Source organism: Rana temporaria, chromosome 3, assembly GCF_905171775.1.
Source record: "Rana temporaria chromosome 3, aRanTem1.1, whole genome shotgun sequence".
Lineage (NCBI taxonomy): Eukaryota > Metazoa > Chordata > Amphibia > Anura > Ranidae > Rana > Rana temporaria.
The window spans coordinates 436,701,097-436,720,526 of NC_053491.1; the positions used below are offsets into that span (position 1 = coordinate 436,701,097).

The 19,430-nt window shown below is 42.9% G+C and overlaps 1 protein-coding gene across 2 annotated transcripts in view; it reads left to right on the forward strand.

Moving 5' to 3' along the window:
• P2RY11 (purinergic receptor P2Y11) overlaps positions 1–18,406 on the forward strand; it is a 78,323-nt gene extending 59,917 nt beyond the window's left edge. For both annotated transcript variants that reach the window (XM_040346396.1, XM_040346395.1), the window contains exon 2: positions 17,140–18,406. In XM_040346396.1, the coding sequence (XP_040202330.1) occupies positions 17,187–18,125 (939 nt within the window). In that variant the 5' untranslated portion in view covers positions 17,140–17,186 and the 3' untranslated portion in view covers positions 18,126–18,406. The remainder of the gene's footprint in view (positions 1–17,139) is intronic.
• The last annotated feature ends 1,024 nt before the right edge of the window (positions 18,407–19,430 follow it).

Sequence of the window (19,430 nt, forward strand, 5' to 3'; positions counted from 1 at the left end):
GCCCGACATCCATACTTAACATTGAGTACGCCTCATATAGAAGGAGTAACGTTACGCCGAATAAAGCCTTACGGAAACAACGTAAAAAAATGCGCCGGCCGGACGTACGTTTGTGGATTAGCGTATCTAGCTAATTTGCATACTCGACACGGAAATCGACGAAAGCGCCACCTAGCGGCCAGCGTAAATATGCACCTTAGAACCGACGGCATACTAAGACGTACGCCAGTTGGATCTAGCCCAGCTTCAGGCGTATCTTGTTTTGTGGATACAAAACAAAGATACGCCGGAGCAACCTAGCAGTTACGCGGCGTATCAATAGATACGCCAGCGTAACTGCTTCGTGGATCTGGCCTTAATAGTGCACATTGGGACTTTACATATTTGAGTTTCAGTGGACTTTTTATTTCCAATTTTGTTTAGTGGCGCAGCTTTAACTCTCTTTTCTAGTTCCTCCCAATGACGCCAACAATGGGGCCCAATGACACCAATGATGGGGCACAAATCCACTCACTGACACCAAAGATGGGGCATTGTTTATTCCCACTGATGCAGGGTCATTTTCTACTCCCAATGGCCACATTTCAGCCCCCTAAAGTCTGAGTGACAGTAAACTGGCCCTTTGCTTAGAAAGTTTGGAGACCCCTGCTTGAAAGGATACGTTCTTTTTCATGCATTTATCCTTTTGAGGGCTACTTCCCATCCCCCACCGTTTATCTAAAATGTGGTTCCCTGATAATCTTTATCGTGTATCTAACACTGCACAGCAGCTCTTCACAATCTTTTCACTTCCGCACTTTGAAGACCAGGACGTTGCCTTTTAGGCTGTTGATAGGCTTTTCCTTTCAAAAGAATGGGATCCCAGCATCAAAAGAGTCCATTTTAATGAGTTGCTGGGGTCACCAGGGGGGCTTTATTTTTTATAAGTGTATCCCTGTTTGGAACTGATTGGGGGCCTCTAGAAGAAAAAGTGTACTAAAGTACGAAGTGTACTGAAGTTTCACCTAAAATGTATGTTGGGGCAAAATTAAATAAATGCATTATATCGGTGTGATACATGCACATTTCTCCGTGTTTTATCTCTTTGAAGACCCTGTAAGTGCAGAAGAATACCAGTTGATCAGCAAGAAATGCACTCACCAATTTTCTATTAACTATCTGTGGACTGAATGGTGTCAGCCCTGCCCAATTGTATTTTGCTAAACTTTTTTTTTTTTTATATATATATATATATATATTTATACGTTAAGAATAACACTAAAATAAATCTAAACATATTTATTAACCACTTCCTTACTGGGCACCTAAACCCCCTTCCTGCCCAGAGGACTTTTTGCGATTCGGCACTACGTCGCTTTAACTGACAATTGCGCGGTCGTGCGACGTGGCTCCCAAACAAAATTGACGTCCTTTTTCCCCCACAAATAGAGCTTTCTTTTGGTGGTATTTGATCACCTCTGCGGTTTTTATTTTTTGCGCTATAAACAAAAATAGAGCGACAATTTTGAAAAAAATAAAATAAATTTTTACTTGTTGCTGTAATAAATAGCTACATTTTTTTTTAAAAAACATTTTTTATCCTCAGTCTAGGCCGATACGTATTCTACATATTTTTAGTAAAAAAAAAAAAAAAAAATCGCAATAAGCGACTGGTTTGCGCAAAAGTTATATAGCGCCTACAAAATAAGGGACAGATCTATTATTTTTTATTATTTATTTTTTTACTAGAAATGGCGGCGATCTGCGATTTGTATTGCGACTGCGACATTATGGCGGACACATCGGACACTTTTTACACATTTTTGGCACCATTCACATTTATACTGCAATCAGTGCTATAAATATGCACTAATTACTGTATAAATGTGACTGGCATTGAAGGGGTTAACACTAGGGGGTGAGGAAGGGGTTAAATGTGTACCCTAATTAGTGTTCTAACTGTGGGGGAAGGGGGGTGACTGGGGGAGGTGACCGATCTGTGTCTCTATGTACAAGAGACACAGATCGGTCTCCTTTCTCCCTGACAGCACCGCTGTCTGTGTGAGAGCCGGCAATGAGAAATTATCTCATATGTAAACATATGAGATCATCTCTCATTGGCCGCACAGATCGCCTAGGAAACGGCCACTCCGATTGGCCGTTCACAGCGATCTGTGATTGGCTGTGTCCAAGGGACACGGCCAGCACAGCAGTTCCCTGCTGCGCGCTCGGGAGCGCGCGCGGGGAACGCGGAAAGGGGCGGACGTCAATTGACGGCGCCCCAGAGATGTAGAACCACTCTGCGGCCGTATATAGTCGTACGGCCGTCGGGAAGTGGTTAAGAACAATAATATTGTAGGCCTTATTTTTTGTTACCTTTATATAAGTGTCCTTGCGGGGCAGATTGCTTCTCTCTGTTGTGGAGACTAGGGATGCACCGATACCATTTTTTACGAGTACCAATACTTTTTTTTTGTAGTACTCGCCGATACCAATTACTGATACCTATCTCAACTGTTTTTTGTACACTTCAGCTGTCAGCAATAGTACAAATGATATAAATATTAGCCTATTAACTGCTTGCCGACCAGCCGCCGCAGTTATACGGCGGCAGGTCGGCTCTGCTGGGCGAGAGCACGTAGCTCGCCCAGCAGCCAATAGGGGCGCGCACACCGCTGGAGGCGAGCGCGCCCCCAGCTCGCCCCCGACTCCCGTGCGCGTGCCCGACGGGCGCGATCGCTGCCGGGCACACGCGATCGCTCGTTACAGAGCGGGGAGCTGTGTGTGTAAACACACAGCTCCCGGTCCTGTCAGGGAGAGAAATGCTGATCTTCTGTTCATACAATGTATGAACAGCAATCAGTCATTTCCCCAAGTCAGTCCACCCCCCCTTCAGTTAGAACACACCCAGGGAACATACTTAACCCTTTCCCTGCCCCCTAGTGTTAACCCTTCACTGCCAGTGGCATTTTTATAGTAATCCAATGCATTTTTATAGCACTGATCGCTATAAAAATGCCAATGGTCCCAAAAATTTGTCAAAAGTGTCCGAAGTGTCCGCCATAATGTCGCAGTACCGAAAAAAAATCGCTGATCGCCGCCATTACTAGTAAAAAAAAAATATTAATAAAAATGCCATAAAAATACCCCCTATTTTGTAAACGCTATAACTTTTGCTTAAACCAATCAATAAACGCTTATTGCGATTTTTTTTTTTACGAAAAATATGTAGAAGAATACGTATCGGCCTAAACTGAGGAAATTTTTTTTTTATATATATGTTTTTGGGGGATATTTATTATAGCAAAATGTAAAAAATAATATTTTTTTTCAAAACTGTCGCTCTATTTTTGTTTATAGCGCAAAAACTAAAAACCGCAGAGGTGATCAAATACCACCAAAAGAAATCTCTATTTGTGGGGAAAAAAGGACGCCAATTTTGTTTGGTAGCCATGTCGCACGACCGCGTAATTGTCAGTTAAAGCGACGCAGTGCCGAATTGCAAAAAAGTGCTCTGGTCTTTGACCAGCAATATTGTCCGGGGGTTAAGTGGTTAATAAACAACATATAGAATTAATAGTACCATCATCCTGGAGATCAATTGGAATAGAGGTAGGGCTTAAGGGACCCCAAAAGTCCAACAGCAAAAGCTATAAAAAGAGGGGGGCAATAGGTCCGTAGCAGTACAGGGTGAGCAGGTAGACTCAAAGGAGCAATTATATTACAAAGTATAAATTTATGAACATAATATCAAAAAAGATATAAAAGACATCAAAACATAAACAATAAATCACAATCACGTTAATTGTTTATTGTGATTTATTGTTTATGTTTTGATGTCTTTTATATCTTTTTTGATATTATGTTAATAAATTTATACTTTTTATTATAATTGCTCCTTTGAGTCTACCTGCTCACCCTGTACCGCTACAGACCTATTGCCCCCCTCTTTTTCTAGCTTTTTGCGGTTTGGACTTTTGGGTCTTTGGGGTCCCTTGAGCCCTATTTCTATTCCAAGCAATGGTACAAAGAATTAAAAAAATAAATTACAAACTAAACAAAAATAATTTTTATTTTTTTTATTTTTTATTTTTGGCACTTTTTACAATGTGAAATATATGTTAGAGGTGTAAAAAAGGTTTGAGTGCCTCAGTGGAAATTTAAAAATCACCATCATTTCCTCCTAAAAGGGAAATGCTGTGAAGATTTCACTTGTAGCTTGAAGCCTGATTACTCCAAGATAAGGAAAAATGTAAGCCAAATATAGATGAGAAATCAACAGTTTCATATAAAGTCGGGGTTGATTTCTTTCTCATAAGAATTTGACCTGTAGGACAGCCGCTTTGAAGACATTAATAAAAATATATTTCTTCAAGGCTGCTGTTCTACTAATTTAAAAAAAAATCCTTTCAAGTTGTTCACATAAGAAGTGAACAACATGAAAGGATTTTTATTCTATTTTTGGAGAAAACTATGCTGAATTTTCCTATTCCTTATACAGATGACAACCAACGAGGCTTTAATTATTATTATTTTTTTAAATGGATATTATTACTATTTTTTTCAGCAGGGCCTAGGTGATCATTTTAACCCTTTCATGGAGCGTAAAAAGGTCCTTCTTTTTTATTCATTTGATTTCTTTTATTGTTTATTTTAAATCATTTTCTTTGATTTATGACTGAAGAATAAAAATACTTTTGATAATTGATCTATACATATTTGTTAGTGACAATGGTATCATAGACCTATTTTTTTGTTGCCTTGATAAATATATTGTGGTTAGATTCTGTGGCACTGGCAACATTTTTATTTTGTATTTTCCTTTTTAAGATTGAAGAAGTATTTTTTGACCCTCAGGCCTCGTACACACGACCGAGAATCTTGTCAGGAAAAACCCGTTGTTTTCCCTGACGAGATTCTTGGCAAGAAACTCTTGCCGCCCGAGTGTACAGACTTTCATTTCAAAAGAACCGCAGTTCTCTTGAAAGGAAAGAACGCAATGACGTCATCGCGTATGATGAGCATGCGCTCGTCACATTCTATGCCATCTCGCTTCACCCTACCTATGCCGTGGAAGCTACTGCGCATGCGTCAAAGTCATTTCGAGCATGCGCGGGTTTCCACGGCGACAGGTAAGTATACACACTCTCGGGTTTCTCGTCTGGAAACAGGAAAACGAGAATCTCGACGAGAAAAAAGAGAGCAGGTTCTCTTTTTTTTTCTCGTTGAGATTCTGGACAGATTTCCAGACGAGAAACCTGAATGCCTCGTACACACGAACGGGAATCTCGGCAAGAAGCAGTTTTCTTGCTGTTTTTTGTCAAGAAACCCAGACGTGTGTACGAGGCCTAATACAAAGAAATTAAAAACCTGACAAGGTGTACTGTAGCCGCATAAAAAAAAGTTATGGCTTCATATACACTTTTGTCGCCACTGTGCCATCAAACTCAGCCACTGTGCCATCAATTGTTGCCACTGTGCCATCATTTGTGGCCACTGTGCCATCAAACGCAGCCACTGTGCCATCAAACGCAGCCACTGTGCTATTAATTGTCGCCACTGTGCCCTCAAACGTATCCACTGTGTCTTTAATTGTCGCCACTGTGCCATCAATTGTCGCCACTGTGCCATCAATTGTCGCCACTGTGCCATCATTTGTGGCCACTGTGCTATTAATTGTCGCCACTGTGCCATCAAACGCAGCCACTGTGCCATCAATTATCGCCACTGTGCCCATCAATTGTTGCCACTGTGCCCATCAATTATATGTTGCCACTGTGCCCATCAATTGTCGCCACTGTGCCCATCAATTTCTGGCAGTTTGCCCTGTAAAATGCTGCCAGTTTGCCCCCTGTAAAATGCCACCAGATTGCCCCAAAATACCACCTGACACTTACGTTTCTCGGGTCAGCCATCCTCCTCCACGATGTCTTCTCCCGCCCTTGATGTCGCTTCAGCCAATCAGGTGACCGGTAACCAGACCAGGTGAACCTGATTGGCTGAGACGTGTCAGTGTTAACCAGGGAACGCACACCCGGGACTCTTCCTCCTGAGAGTGCCACTGGCTCCTGCTGCTGTCAATTAAAGTCAGTGAGCCAATGAGGAGAAAGGGGGCGGTGCTTAACCATGGCTCCATGTCTGAATGGAGCTGTGGCTCGGCTCAGGTGGCCCCCATAGCAAGCTGCTTTCTGTGGGGACACTCTGCAGAAGGGAGGGGCCAGGAGAGCCAAACCGGGTCCAGAGAAGAGCAGGATCGGGGCTGTTCTGTGCAAAACCACTGCACAGAGCAGGTAAGTATATTAGTTGTTTTTTTTTGTTTAAACACAAAAAAACTACTTTAGTATCACTTTTGTTTCAAATGACAAGTCTCACCCTATTGTCCGCATTGGAAGCGGTCAAATCAGTGCGACTCCCATTTGGAAAGTTCAGGTGCGACTTGCATAGACTTGCGTGAAGTCGCTCAGAGGTCTTCAAAGTGGCCCCTGAAGTAACACTGAAGTTCTACTTTAAGTGAATTAGCACAATTTCAATGTTGCGATCGGTGTGACCGGGTTGTTAAGGATTGTATAGTGTAAAAATCTTTTAATACTGTTTATAACATATAATTAGTATTGTCATTTACCAATAAGTTTCCACAATTTTCATCTTATTCCTTAATTGGTACTTTCAGTTTTTTACCCATTTTGTATGATCCATCCATTTTAGTAGATTCATTACAATTACTATCCATGTTATGCCTGGTTTATCATACCACTCCTGAGCGCTGTAGTTTGTCTCCTTCCTTCACATGTTTATCCCTTTACCCAACTCCTGCCATATTGTCAATTGACGGGCGGGCGGGCAGCGGCTCTCTTGCTCTGGGACGATTTCATATGACGTCGTCCCACTTTCGTCGCGCTTTCTCGCCCGCAGGGGGAATGTAGCACGACAATCGATGGTGTGCTCTATCCCTGGGACACGGCGCATCACCGTTCTCGGCAAGGAGCCGATGACAAGGCTTTTACCGATGTGATCAGCTGTGTTCAATCACAGCTGATCACATGTAAATATAGAAATGCTGGTTATCAGCATTCCTTTCCTCACACTGACAGTGTTGAAGCAGAGGAGAGACAATCAGCCGCATTTCCTCACAGGGGACATCTGCACAGATAATTATCAGTGCAGCCCCAACAGTGTCCATCAGTGATGCCAATCAGTGCCCATGAGTGATGCCAACCAGTGCCCATCAGTGATGTCAGTGCTGCCTTTCAGTGCCTGCCTATTAGTGCTGTCAGAGAGTGCCCATCAGCCACCTATCAGTGCCCATAAGTGATACCAATCAGTGCCACCTATTAGTGCTCATCAGCACTGCATATCATTGCCGCCTATCAGTGCTGCATATTAGTGCCTCCTCATCAGTTCACATCAGTGCAGCCTCATCAGCGCACATCAGTGCAGCCTCATCAGAGCACATTAGTGCAGCCTCATCAGTGCAGCCTCATCAGTGCACATCGATGAAGCCTCATCAGTGCACATCAGTGCAGCCTCATCAGTGCACATCAGTGTAGCCTCATCAGTGCACATTAGTGAAGCCTCATCAGTGCACATCAGTGAAGTCTCATCAGAGCACATCAGTGAAGCCTCATCAGTGCACATCAGTGAAGCCTCATCAGTGCACATCAGTGAAGCCTCATCAGAGCACATCAGTGAAGCCTCATCAGTGCACATCAGTGAAGGAGAAAACTTTTTTTTTTTCAAAATTTTCTGTCTTTTTTTTTAGCTAAAATGAAAAACACAGTGATGACTAAATACCACCAAAAGAAAGCTCTACTTTTCTAAAAAAAACAATAAAAAATTGTTTGGGTACAGCATTGCATGACTGCGCAATTGTCATTCAAAGTGCGACAGCACTGAAAGCTGAAAATTGGCCTGGGCAGGAAGAGGGTAAAAGTGCCCGGTAGGCAAGTAGTTAAAAGGGCAAATGCTGTGCAACTAAAAGTTTATTTCCAGTTCTTTTTTATTTCTGGCAGACCAAACGCAGATATAAAAAAACAGAACTGTATGCAAATGATTTAACACGCTTTTGGAACGGAACTCACACCATAATCTTTATAATCACACTGAAAATGACATTTCCTTGACTTCTCAGAACATGCACCTTTTTCTGAGATAATACCACAAGCTGAGAGTTTCTGAATTACTCAGCCTCAGCAGCGTATATACTACAAGCTCTGCCCGATACGCCAAGGTTGTTTCTAGGGCTTTGCACTGCCCAGTAAGGCATCTTAGTACTGTGTGATTCTGGAGAGAGCGGCTGCTTGAGGCTCAGCATCAGGCAAGTATACTGCTGAAGCTTTATGTTTAGTGTTAGAGATTGCATGATTAGGTCAGGAATAGCTTGTTTTGCTGCTGAATTGAACCTCTAAAAAAAAAAAACTCCTACCAGGTAAACCCTCATACTGGAATATGCGTCTTTTTACCACTTGAAAACCAGGCCTTTTTGTGCCCCGTCTCACATACATGTAAAAATCTGTATTTTTTGCTAGAACATGACATAGAACCCCCAAACATTATGGCCCAGATTCACGTACGACTTACGCCGATGTATCTTCTGATAAGCCGCGTAAGTTCTAGGATGCGCCGTCGTATCTATGCGCCTGATTCAGTAAACAAGTTACGCCTGAATTTTGTCTTGATACGACCGACGTAAGTCTCCTACGCCGTCGTGGCATATTTACGCTGGCCGCAAGGGGCGCTTCCATTGATTTACGCATCGAATATGCAAATGACCGAGATACGCCGATTCACGCACGTACTTGCGCGAATAGGGCTTTGCGTAAATTACGTTCACGTCAAAAGCATTGACTATTTGCGACGTGATTAGGAGCATGCGCACTGGGATACGTTGACGGACGGCGCATGCGCTGTTTGTTAGAGAGGTCATTTACGTGGGGTCATGTTTTATTTACATAAAGCACGCCCACCTCGTCACAATTTGAATTTGGCGTGCTTACACCAGCAGATTTACAGATTTACGCTACGCCGCCGTAACTTAGGGCGCAGGTTCTTTGTGAATCCAGCCCCAGCCTCACTAAGGCATAGCGTATCTGAGATACGCTACGCCCGCACAAACTTACGGTGGGCTATCTGAATCTAGCCCAATATTTTTAACTTTTTGCTATAATAAATATCCCAATTTTTTTTATTAACAAATTTTTCCTCAGTTTAGGCCGATATGTATTCTTCTACATATTTTTGTTAAAAAAAATCGCAATAAGTGTAGATTTTTTTTTTTGCTAGTTATGGCAGCGATCTACAATTTTTATCTGGAGTGCCACATTGCGACGGACACATTTGACACATTTTTGGGACCATTGGCATTTATACAGCGATCAGTGCTATAAAAAATGCACTGATTACTGTTTACATGTCACTGGCAGGGAAGGGGTTAACACTAGGGGGCGATCAAGGGGTTAAATGTGTTCTCTAGGGAGTGATTCTAACTGTGGGGGGAGGGGACTGACTAGGGAAAGAGACTGATCAGTGTTCCTATATACTAGGAACACACGGATCAGTCTCCTCTCCCCTAACAGGACGTGGATCTGTGTGTTTGCACACACAGATCCACGTCCCTGCTCTGTGATGAGCAATTGCGGGTGCCTGGTGGACATCGAGGCCGACGGGCACACGCATCGGGTCCCGAGTGATGCGGCGCGCGCGCGCTTTCTACAATGCCGGAAAGCCGAGGACGTCATATGATGGCCGCCCCCCCCCATAGTAAACGGCAATTGTCGGCTTTGATTAATCGAAGTCGGCATTGTTGTCTACACAGAGAAAGTCGGCAGCTGTAAAAAAAAAAAAAAAATCAGTGCTTATAACTTACAGAGAAAAGATACAATGTAACATATTGTTACTTTTGTATGATTCGGTTCATTCATCTGCAGATCAGTGGGATGAACTCCAATTTGCAGATGATGCCAGTTAACCATTTGCCTACTGAGAACTTTCACCTCCTTCCTGCCCAGGCCAATTTTCAGATTTCAGCGCTGTCACACTTTGAATGACAATTGCGCGGTCATGCAGCACTGTACTCAACTGAAATTTTTATATATTTTTTTGAGATAGATAGAGCTTTCTTTTGTTGGTATTTAATCACCACTGCGTTTTCTTATTTCTTTCTAAACAAACAAAAAATGTTTGCCTCTGGTTATCATGCTTGTGGCTGTCAGAGTCTTGCTATGTCTCATAGGACTTGTAGTTCTGTAGGTCCGCTAATTGCATGTCCCTGCCATAGACACACTCCTAAACCTTGTGAACAGTCTTACCAGAAGAGTTGAAGCTGTTATAGCTGCAAAGGGTGGGCCAAGTAAATATTGAACCCTACGGACTAAGACTGGGATGCCATTAAAGTTCATGTGCGTGTAAAGGCGGGTGTCCGAATACTTTTGGTAATTTAGGGCCAGATTCTCAAAGGCATTACGACGGCGCAACACCATTAGCGCCGTCGTAACACCTCATCTGGCCCCGGTTATCTATGCGACTGATTCTCAGAATCAGTTGCGCATAGGTACCCATTAGATCTGACAAGCGTAAGGCTGTTACGCTGTCAGATCTTAAAAGTAATTTTTTTTCCCGCCGCTAGGTGTCGCATCGTCGCTTTTCCCCGTCGTCTATGCAAATGAGGTAAGTACGGCGATTCCCGAACATACGCGAGGTCGACGCAGCGAATTAACGTCGTTTGCGTAGCGTACCCGCCGCGTAAGGTTGCCCCTGCTAATTAGCAGGCGCAACCAATGTTAACTCTGGCCGTCGTTCCCGCGTCGAATTGAATAAAAATGACGTTGTTTGCGTAAGACGTCCGTGAATGGCGCTGGACGCCATTTACGTATACATCTAGGCAAATGACGTCGGGGCAACGTCATTTAGCGCAATGCACGTCGGGTAATTTACCCGACGGAGCATGCGCAGTACGCTCGGCGCGGGAGCGCGCCTAATTTAAATGGTGCCCGCCCCATTTGAATTGGGCGGGCTTGCGCCGAGCAATCTAACGCTACACCGCCGCAAGTTTACAGGTAAGTGTTCTGAGAATCAGGATTTAAACCTGTAGACCTGCGGCGGTGAAACGTAGAGCTCATACATTACGCTGCCCAGGAGCAGCGCGAATGTATGAGAATCTGGGCCATAGTGTATATATATATAATGTCAGTTCATATTGGCCCGGATTCACAAAGCACTTGCGCCGATGTATCTCCATATACGCCGCGTAAGTGCAAATATGCGCCGTCGTATCTGTGCGCCCGACCCACAAACCTAAGATACGCCTAAAAACAGGCTTCATCCCACCGACGTAACTTGCCTACGCCGGCGTAGAGTGGGCGCATATTTACGCTGGACGCATTTGACGCTCCCATTGATTTTCTATGCAAATATGGGAGATACGGCGATTCACGAACGTACGTGCGCCCGACGCAGTGCGCATAAAGTCTTACGTCCGGCGTAAAGTTATGCCCCATAAAGGAGGTGTAACTCAGCAGCATCCATGCAAAGGGCTGCACCAGGGAACCCAAGCCGGCGTAATTTACGTTGGACGTGGGTCTGGCTGGGCGTAGGTTACGCTAACGGCGTACACATTGATCCGGCGTAACATAGGCATCTGTTGCGACGTGGTTGTGAGCATGCGCACGGGGATGCGTCTACGGCCCAGCGCATGCTCAGTTAGTTTTAAGTACTTTTCTGGCGCTCGGCCCATCATTTGCATGGGGTCACGCCTCATTTGCATGGCTCACACCCACTTCCACCTACGACGGCTTACGCCTGAGAAACCCAGCGCAGTTTTGGGGGCACTGGCTTTGTGAATTCCGCGCTTGCCTCTCTGCGCTGCGTCGGCGTATCGTATATTATTTGCGCTACGGCGGCGTAATGTGCGCTCGCTCTCTGTGAATCCGGGCCAATGTATGTAGGTAGGTATAGCAGACACAAAGCTACATAATCAGTTGGATACATTGTAAGTATAATAAGAACTTACTGAAGAGTTTATTCATCCAGGTATCCCATACTACGAGTGCTGTGTCCCTAGGCCCATGTTGGCAACAGGAAATCTTTTATATATTACTCGGGCATTTAGACAGCTGAACAATGGGCCAAGTCACTCGACTCGCAGGATGTCCTGTGACTAATCTAGTTTACAGGAAAAGAGAGTTTGTATGACCTGGCAATGCCAGACACAGAATAGCAAGCAACTTTAAAATGCATAAATACTGTAGGTGCTCCAATATATACCAACCCTTGAAGAACTTCTGGATTAACGGTGATTTGCATTTTTGTTCTTCATTAGCTTAGGGTCACATTGGAGCAATTTGAGAGATCAAATCACATGACAAGTCGCAGCCTATTGGCGGCAATGGCACTGTTTCAATCGGTGTGACCCCGATTTGGCAGGGCCGCACCGATTTGCAAAAGTAGTTCCTCCACTATTTCAGGTGCGACTTCAATAGACATCTGTGCATGAAGCCACACAGATGTCTATCAAGTAGCACCTGAAATCGCGCTGACCTTGCTACTTTGAAATCAGGCTACTTCAAGTAGCATCAATGTGAACCAGGGTTTAAAGCTTCTTTTATCTCCTGAAAGAGGTGCTAGATGTGTGGGGGTGCCATTAAGACTAGTGTTGAGCAGAATACGCCATATTCGATTTCGCGATATATCTCGAATATATAGTCGAATATTCGAGATATATTCGCTAAATTCGAATATTCGTGATATTTTATTGAAATGAAATGATTGCGAATTTTCGCTATTGCGAATGCGAAAATAATTGCGAAATTTCGATAACTGCGGTAGGAGCACTCTGATTGGCTCAGAATATTCTTGATATTTTTTCAAAATTTCGCAAAATGCGAATGCGATATTTACTGCGCAATTTCGACAAATGCTGTAGGAGCACTCTGATTGGCTCAGAATATTCGTGATATTTTATCGAAATTTCGCAAAATGCGAATGCGATATTGATGGCGAAATTTCGACAACAGCGCTAGGAGCACTCTGATTGGCTCAGAATATTCGTGATATTTTACAATACAAAATAATTGCGAATATTCGGCAAATGCGGAAGGAGCACTCTGATTGGCTCAGAATATTCTTGATATTTTACAATAGAAAATAAAAAGTGTTTTGCATTGGTGGTGATTCTTTACTCTATCCATCTGTCACAGCCGTTTGTCAATCAAACACCTTGAAGATTGAACACGTTCATGCTGCATGCTTTGGACTTTTTTTCACTTCACATATCAAAGACATTTTTATGAAAGATTATTTTTCTATTATTGGGACTATATTTCTTTATATATTTGTTTCACTGTGTATTTCACAAGTTATTTGCGCTTGCTTATTTTATAATTTGCCCACATGTCTTGTCACTAGACATATTTTTTATTCTTGTAGAGCGACTCCATTTTCTGTCTTGTATTAATTTATGTTGTATAACATTTTTGAGTTGCTGCTGTATTCTCCCCTTTTTTTAAGGTATGCGCAATTTTTTCCTTCTTACAAAAAAAAATAATATCAAACATACAAATATTCATAACAGAAACATACACAAAGTCCCCCCCTTTTGCATCAGAGACAATCAGAGTTCTCCTACCACAGTTATCGAAAATTCGCAATCATTTTCGCATTCGCATTAGCGAAAATTCGCAATTTTTTTTTTTTTATATTCGGCAACATAAAAGGATCGCCTCAGCTTAGCTACTCGGCCCAGGGTCTCTAATCATACCAGCAATGCTTTTAGACGTCGATAGGATGTGATCTGTTTTAAAAATAAAATTGAAAAAATGCGAATATTCGGAATAGCGAATATTCACCGCGAAATTCGAAATATATCGCGAATACTCGAATATGCCATATTCGAGCCGAATATTCGCAATACGAATATTCGTGAGCAACACTAATTAAGACTACAAAAGGCAGCACATTTTTGTGCCGTGCTGGAAAACATGTGATTTCCCTCACGTTACCACACCTGGTGTGAACAAGCCCTAAAATGTGGTTTGTGAGGCAAAGTCTGTAAATCCTCCCCATAACCACCCTGCTAGCACAAATCCCCCTCATTACCCTTTCCTAGCACAAATCCCCCCCCCCCCCCTAGGGTGACCAGACATCCCCGGTTTCTGGGGACAGTCCCCGGATTGAGGACACTGTCCCCGGACCAAGTCTGTTCCCCAGTTTTGTCCCCGGATTGGATTTGAACAGGGGCTGGGGCAATTTCAAAGACAGTCAGTGCAGGATTAAAAAAATACATTCTGAGTTACACACCCACTCTCCGCCGCTCCTACTAGCTTAGGGGGGTGTATTTTTTTCCATTATCTCTGCCCTTTTTTGATGATGATGTGCTGGTCGGAGGGAATATTTATTCAGTTTCGGGTGCATGCCCATTCAGCTCCGCTCGCATGTTTTTTTGCCTTGGCTCAAGGCCTGGCCAGCCGCCTGCCTGTGTATCTCCTTGCCTTCCCTGATGGAGTGATCTTCCTCTGCTCCCCACCCAGTAGTAGCCGGGGCCCGAAGAGTGAGACTTGATAGGCTGTGAGGCGGGCAGCCATGGGCAGAGAGTCGCTGATTGCCGCCATTACTAGTAAAAAAAATATGTCCCCGGATTTCATTTAAAAAATCTGGTCACCTCACCCCCCCCCCCCCCCCCCCAAATTCCCCCTCCGGACACAAAGCATGTTCCTCCTCCCCTCTCCAAATGCCCCCTCTTAACAAAAAAGCTCTGATCCCACCACATCCCTCTGCAGGAGTAGTGACAACAGCAAAGAAAGAGAGAGCAGGGAGGAGGTGGGAGCTGTGTTCTCTCCCCCCCCATCACCTCCGGCAGCATAGGGAGGGGACAGAGGGCTGTAACCAAACCCCATACAGTCTGATCTGTGCAAATCTGATCTGGAGTGGATGAGTTTCTCCACTCTGAGATGCCTCCACTCATTTGGATTCATGGGCCAGATAGCAAATTTTTGATGGGCCCAGGAGTCTGCACCATTTCTCACTCCATTTGTGCTAGGAAGGGGTATTGAGGAGGATTTGTTCTAGCAGGGTGGTTATGGGGAGGATTTACAGACTTTGCCTCACAAACCACATTTTAGGGCTTGTTCACACCAGGTGTGGTAACGTAAGAGAAATCACATGTTTACCAGCACGGCACAAAAATGTGCTACCTTTTGTAGTCTTAATGGCACCCACACACATCTAGCACCTGTTTCAGGAGATAAAAGTAGCTTTAAGCCCTGGTTCACATTGATGCTTCTTCACTTGAAGTCACGCGATTTCAAAGTAGCAAGGTCAGCGCGATTTCAGGTGCTACTTGATAGACATTTGTGTGGCTTCATGCCTTCATGGTCTAAAAAACATGCAAAAATGTTCAATGGGTCCAGATTTAATTGATGCCAAAACTTATGTGTGTGCTTGAATGGCTAAGGTACAGATGGTAGAATGTAAGCTCCTCCTGGGCAGGGGAATGGGTCTATGCATTCAGATGTATCCAAAATTCTGAATTACAATAGTATCAAATTTAAATCAATGCAAAATAACAAAATACAATTTCAGACAAAATTTGAATTTGAAAATGTTTCTAATCAAATTCGAATAGTTTCCTAATTATATTAAAATTTCAGAAGAGAATGAAATAGAATAGAAATGAAAAGAATAGACTAGAATGGAAAAGAATAGAATAGAAAATAATAGAATATAATAAAGTGTAATACAGAACAGAATAGAAAATAAAAGAATAGAAAATTATTAAATAGAAAATAAAGGGACAGAATAAAAAAAAGAATAGAGTAAAACAGAACAAAATAGAATAGAAAATAAAAGAATAGAATAAAATAGAATAGAACAAAAAATAGAATAAAATAGAAGAATATAACTATCTTCTAAAATTTGAACTTCAAATAGAATAAATTCGAACTTGAATACAATAGAAAATAATAGAATAGAAAAAAAACGAAAGAATAGAAAAAAAAGAAAGAATATAACCTTCTTCCAAAATTCAATTAGAATAAATTCAAATTCAAACAAAAAAGAAAAGAATAGAATAGAAAATAAAATAATAGAACAGAAAATAATAGAATAAACAATAGAATAGAAAATATAACAATTTAACTGTTTCCCAAATTCAAATAGAATTTTTTTTCGTTCTGCGTAATCCAAATAGAAGGTTTGTAACTCCGTATGATGCTCTTAAAACCTTTCTGTTGGAGTAGTCAATAAAGGAAGGTTTTAAGAGTATCATACGGAGTTACAAACCTTCTATCTGTATTATACAAATATAATTTCCTCTATTATATTGCACGAACATATTATACAGATCTCTACAGAATAGACATGTGCAGGACGATTCGGTTCAGTAACACAGCCTTTATACAGAGAAGTTGATGCGTTTCAGCCTTAATCTGCATTGTTCTTGTTATGACTAAGGCTGATTAAGGCTGAAACACGTCAACTTTTAAAGTGGAGGTTCACCCACAAATGTTAATTTTTAACCTTAGATTGATGCTCATTTTGTCTAGGGGAATCGGCTAGTTTTTTTAAATCGAAGCTGTACTTACCGTTTTAGAGAGCGATCTTCTCCGCCACTTCCGGGTATGGGCTGCGGGACTGGGCGTTCCTATTTTGATTGACAGTCTTCCGACAGGCTTCCGACGGTCGCATCCATCGCGTCACGATTTTCCGAAAGCAGCCGAACGTCGGTGCGCAGGCGCCGTATAGAGCCGCATCGACGTTTGGCTTCTTTCGGCTACTCGTGACGCGATGGATGCGACCGTCGGAAGCCTATCGGAAGACTGTCAATCAAAATAGGAACGCCCAGTCCCGAAGACCATACCCGGAAGCGGCGGAGAAGATGCATCTCTAAAGCGGTAAGTACAGCTTCGATTTTAAAAAAACTAGCCGATTCCCCTAGACAAAATGAGCATCAATCTAAGGTTAACATTTTTTTTTAGGGTGAACTCCCGCTTTAAGGCTGTGTTTACTGTGGAGTAGACAATAAAGGAAGATTATAAGAGCATCATACAGAATTGCAGACCTTCTATTTGGATTATTCTGTCACAGTTGTGCGGCTGCGGATCGCACACCGGTCTTGTTTGTTATATTATATTTGTAGTCCGATAGATTAACATGTATTTCTCTTAATTTCAGGTCTTGCTATTGTCGACCCAGATCTTTTTTCTGAGGAGCATTCATCTATGGCGCATAACTGCAGCTTTTCCTTTGCTTACGTTCAGACTACCTTCCTGGCTCCAGTGTACACGGTGGAGTTTGTTTTAGCCGTGTTAGGAAATGGTTTTGCCATCTGGCTGCTGGGGCCAAGAGGATCCAAGAACCGCCATGCCGGAATTATCTTCTCTCTCAACCTTGCTGTGAGTGACTTGGCCTACGCCTTGTCTCTGCCTCTCCTGGTGGCATATTACTCAATGGGAAAAAAATGGATCTTTGGCGTCGCCCTTTGTAAAGTGGAACGATTTCTTTTCCATATTAACCTTTACGGAAGCATATTCTTTATCACCTGCATCAGTGTCAACCGCTGCATCGGAGTTGTGTACCCATTTTATGCCAGGGGTAGAGTGGAGAGTAAACACGGCAAGCTGGCAAGCGTGGCAGTGTGGGTTATAGTTGCTGCAATTTCTTCTCCTGTGTTTGAATTCTCAACCTTACAGGGTGACGGACACAAGAAAGAGTGCTTAGGGACTGCACTGGACAGCCAACTAAGGTCATACTTTCCATACAGCTTGTTTCTTGCTGGCTTCGGCTGTGGCCTTCCATTTCTCATCACTCTTATATCCTATACAGGCATAGCTCGAGCTGTATGGAAAAGCCATGGACTGGAATCAAAGGAAAAGAGAAAAGTTGTAACCATGGTCTGTGTGGTAGTGTTACTGTACGCCATCTCCTTCCTGCCCTATCACATCCTGAGGAACATGAACCTCGCAAGCAGAATATGGCCAAAGAATTGCAACCAATCTGCTTTTCTACATTCCGCATTTCAAGTTACACGTGGACTGGTGGCACTGAACCCTTGTATCCACCCGTTGTTGTACACTTCTGTGATGGACAATGTTCGGGCAAAACTTGGCTGCTGTAAAGGACAGGAAGAAGAGAAACCCCCTGAGAGCATTCGACTTTGATCTGCACGGTGATTGTACTAGACCAGTATTAATGTACTGCTGAGGACATTGGGGAAACTAGCAAAAGTCCGATGTATGGACATGAGCCAAATACGAAAATGAAACCCAGACAAGATAACATATGCTTAATAAGACTTTTTTGGAGATAGTAACTGATTGTTGTGCAGCCACGTTTGTTTTGTGACCAACAATAACTGTGATTCTTCTAATGCCCTGTACACACGATCAGGATTTTGCCCGGCCAAACTCACATCGGAATTCCGTCGGAACATGTTCTCTATGTAAACTCTGGCGTAATTCCTCGGAATGTCCGATGAAAAAACTCTGGTGGGCATATACACGGTCGGAATTTCCGATCGAAAAAGTCTGTCTGACTTTTTCCATCGGAAATTCCGATCGTGTGTACGAGACATAACATCACAAGAAAGTAGCCTATTGTATAAGCTCATTGCACCCCTTTCAACTGGCTCATTTAAAGAGGAGCTCCAGGCTCCACCCCCAAAAAATTAAATACAGTAAAACCTTGGTTTGAGAGTAACTTGGTTTAAAAGCGTTTTTCAAGACAAGCTACAATTTTTAATACATGTTTACTTGATATACAAGCGATATCTTGATATAAGAGTAGTGTCATGTCACAATTTAGTATTAAATAGAAGAGATGCGCCTCTAAGTGTAGCAATATGGTTACATTTAATGAAGGTAGATTATTTAGAAACTCACATGGCTGATGATTAAAAGAGGCACATCTAAGTATGCAGGCATCTGGGGTAAAGCTGTCCACATAGACCATCCTCCTCACCGCCATTGATGTCGTCCCTTCCACGCTGGTTCAAGCCTGGACTTCAGATCGCTCTACTGCAGGGCAGTATTCCCAGTCACGATTGCAGACTGACAGCAGTAAGAGCTGGCAGTGCGGTGGACTGTCTTTGTGATTCGCTTTACCCCAGATCCCTGCATACTTATGCCGCGTACACACGATCAGGCTTTTGCCCGGCCAAATCACATCGGACGGCATTCCATCTGAGAAAAATAGAACATGTTCTATATCTAAACTCCGATGGAAATCATCAGAATTTCCGATGAAAAAACTCCGATTGGGGCTACACACGATTGGAATATCCGATGGAAAAAGTCCGTCTGACTTTTTCCATTGGAAATTCCGATCGTGTGTACGTGGCATTAGATGTGCCTATTTTAATCATCAACCATGTGAATTTCTAAGTGTTGTACCTTCATTAAAAGTAACCATATCGCTACACTTAGAGGTGCCTCTCTTCTCTTTTATACTCTGTAGCTTCTGTTGGA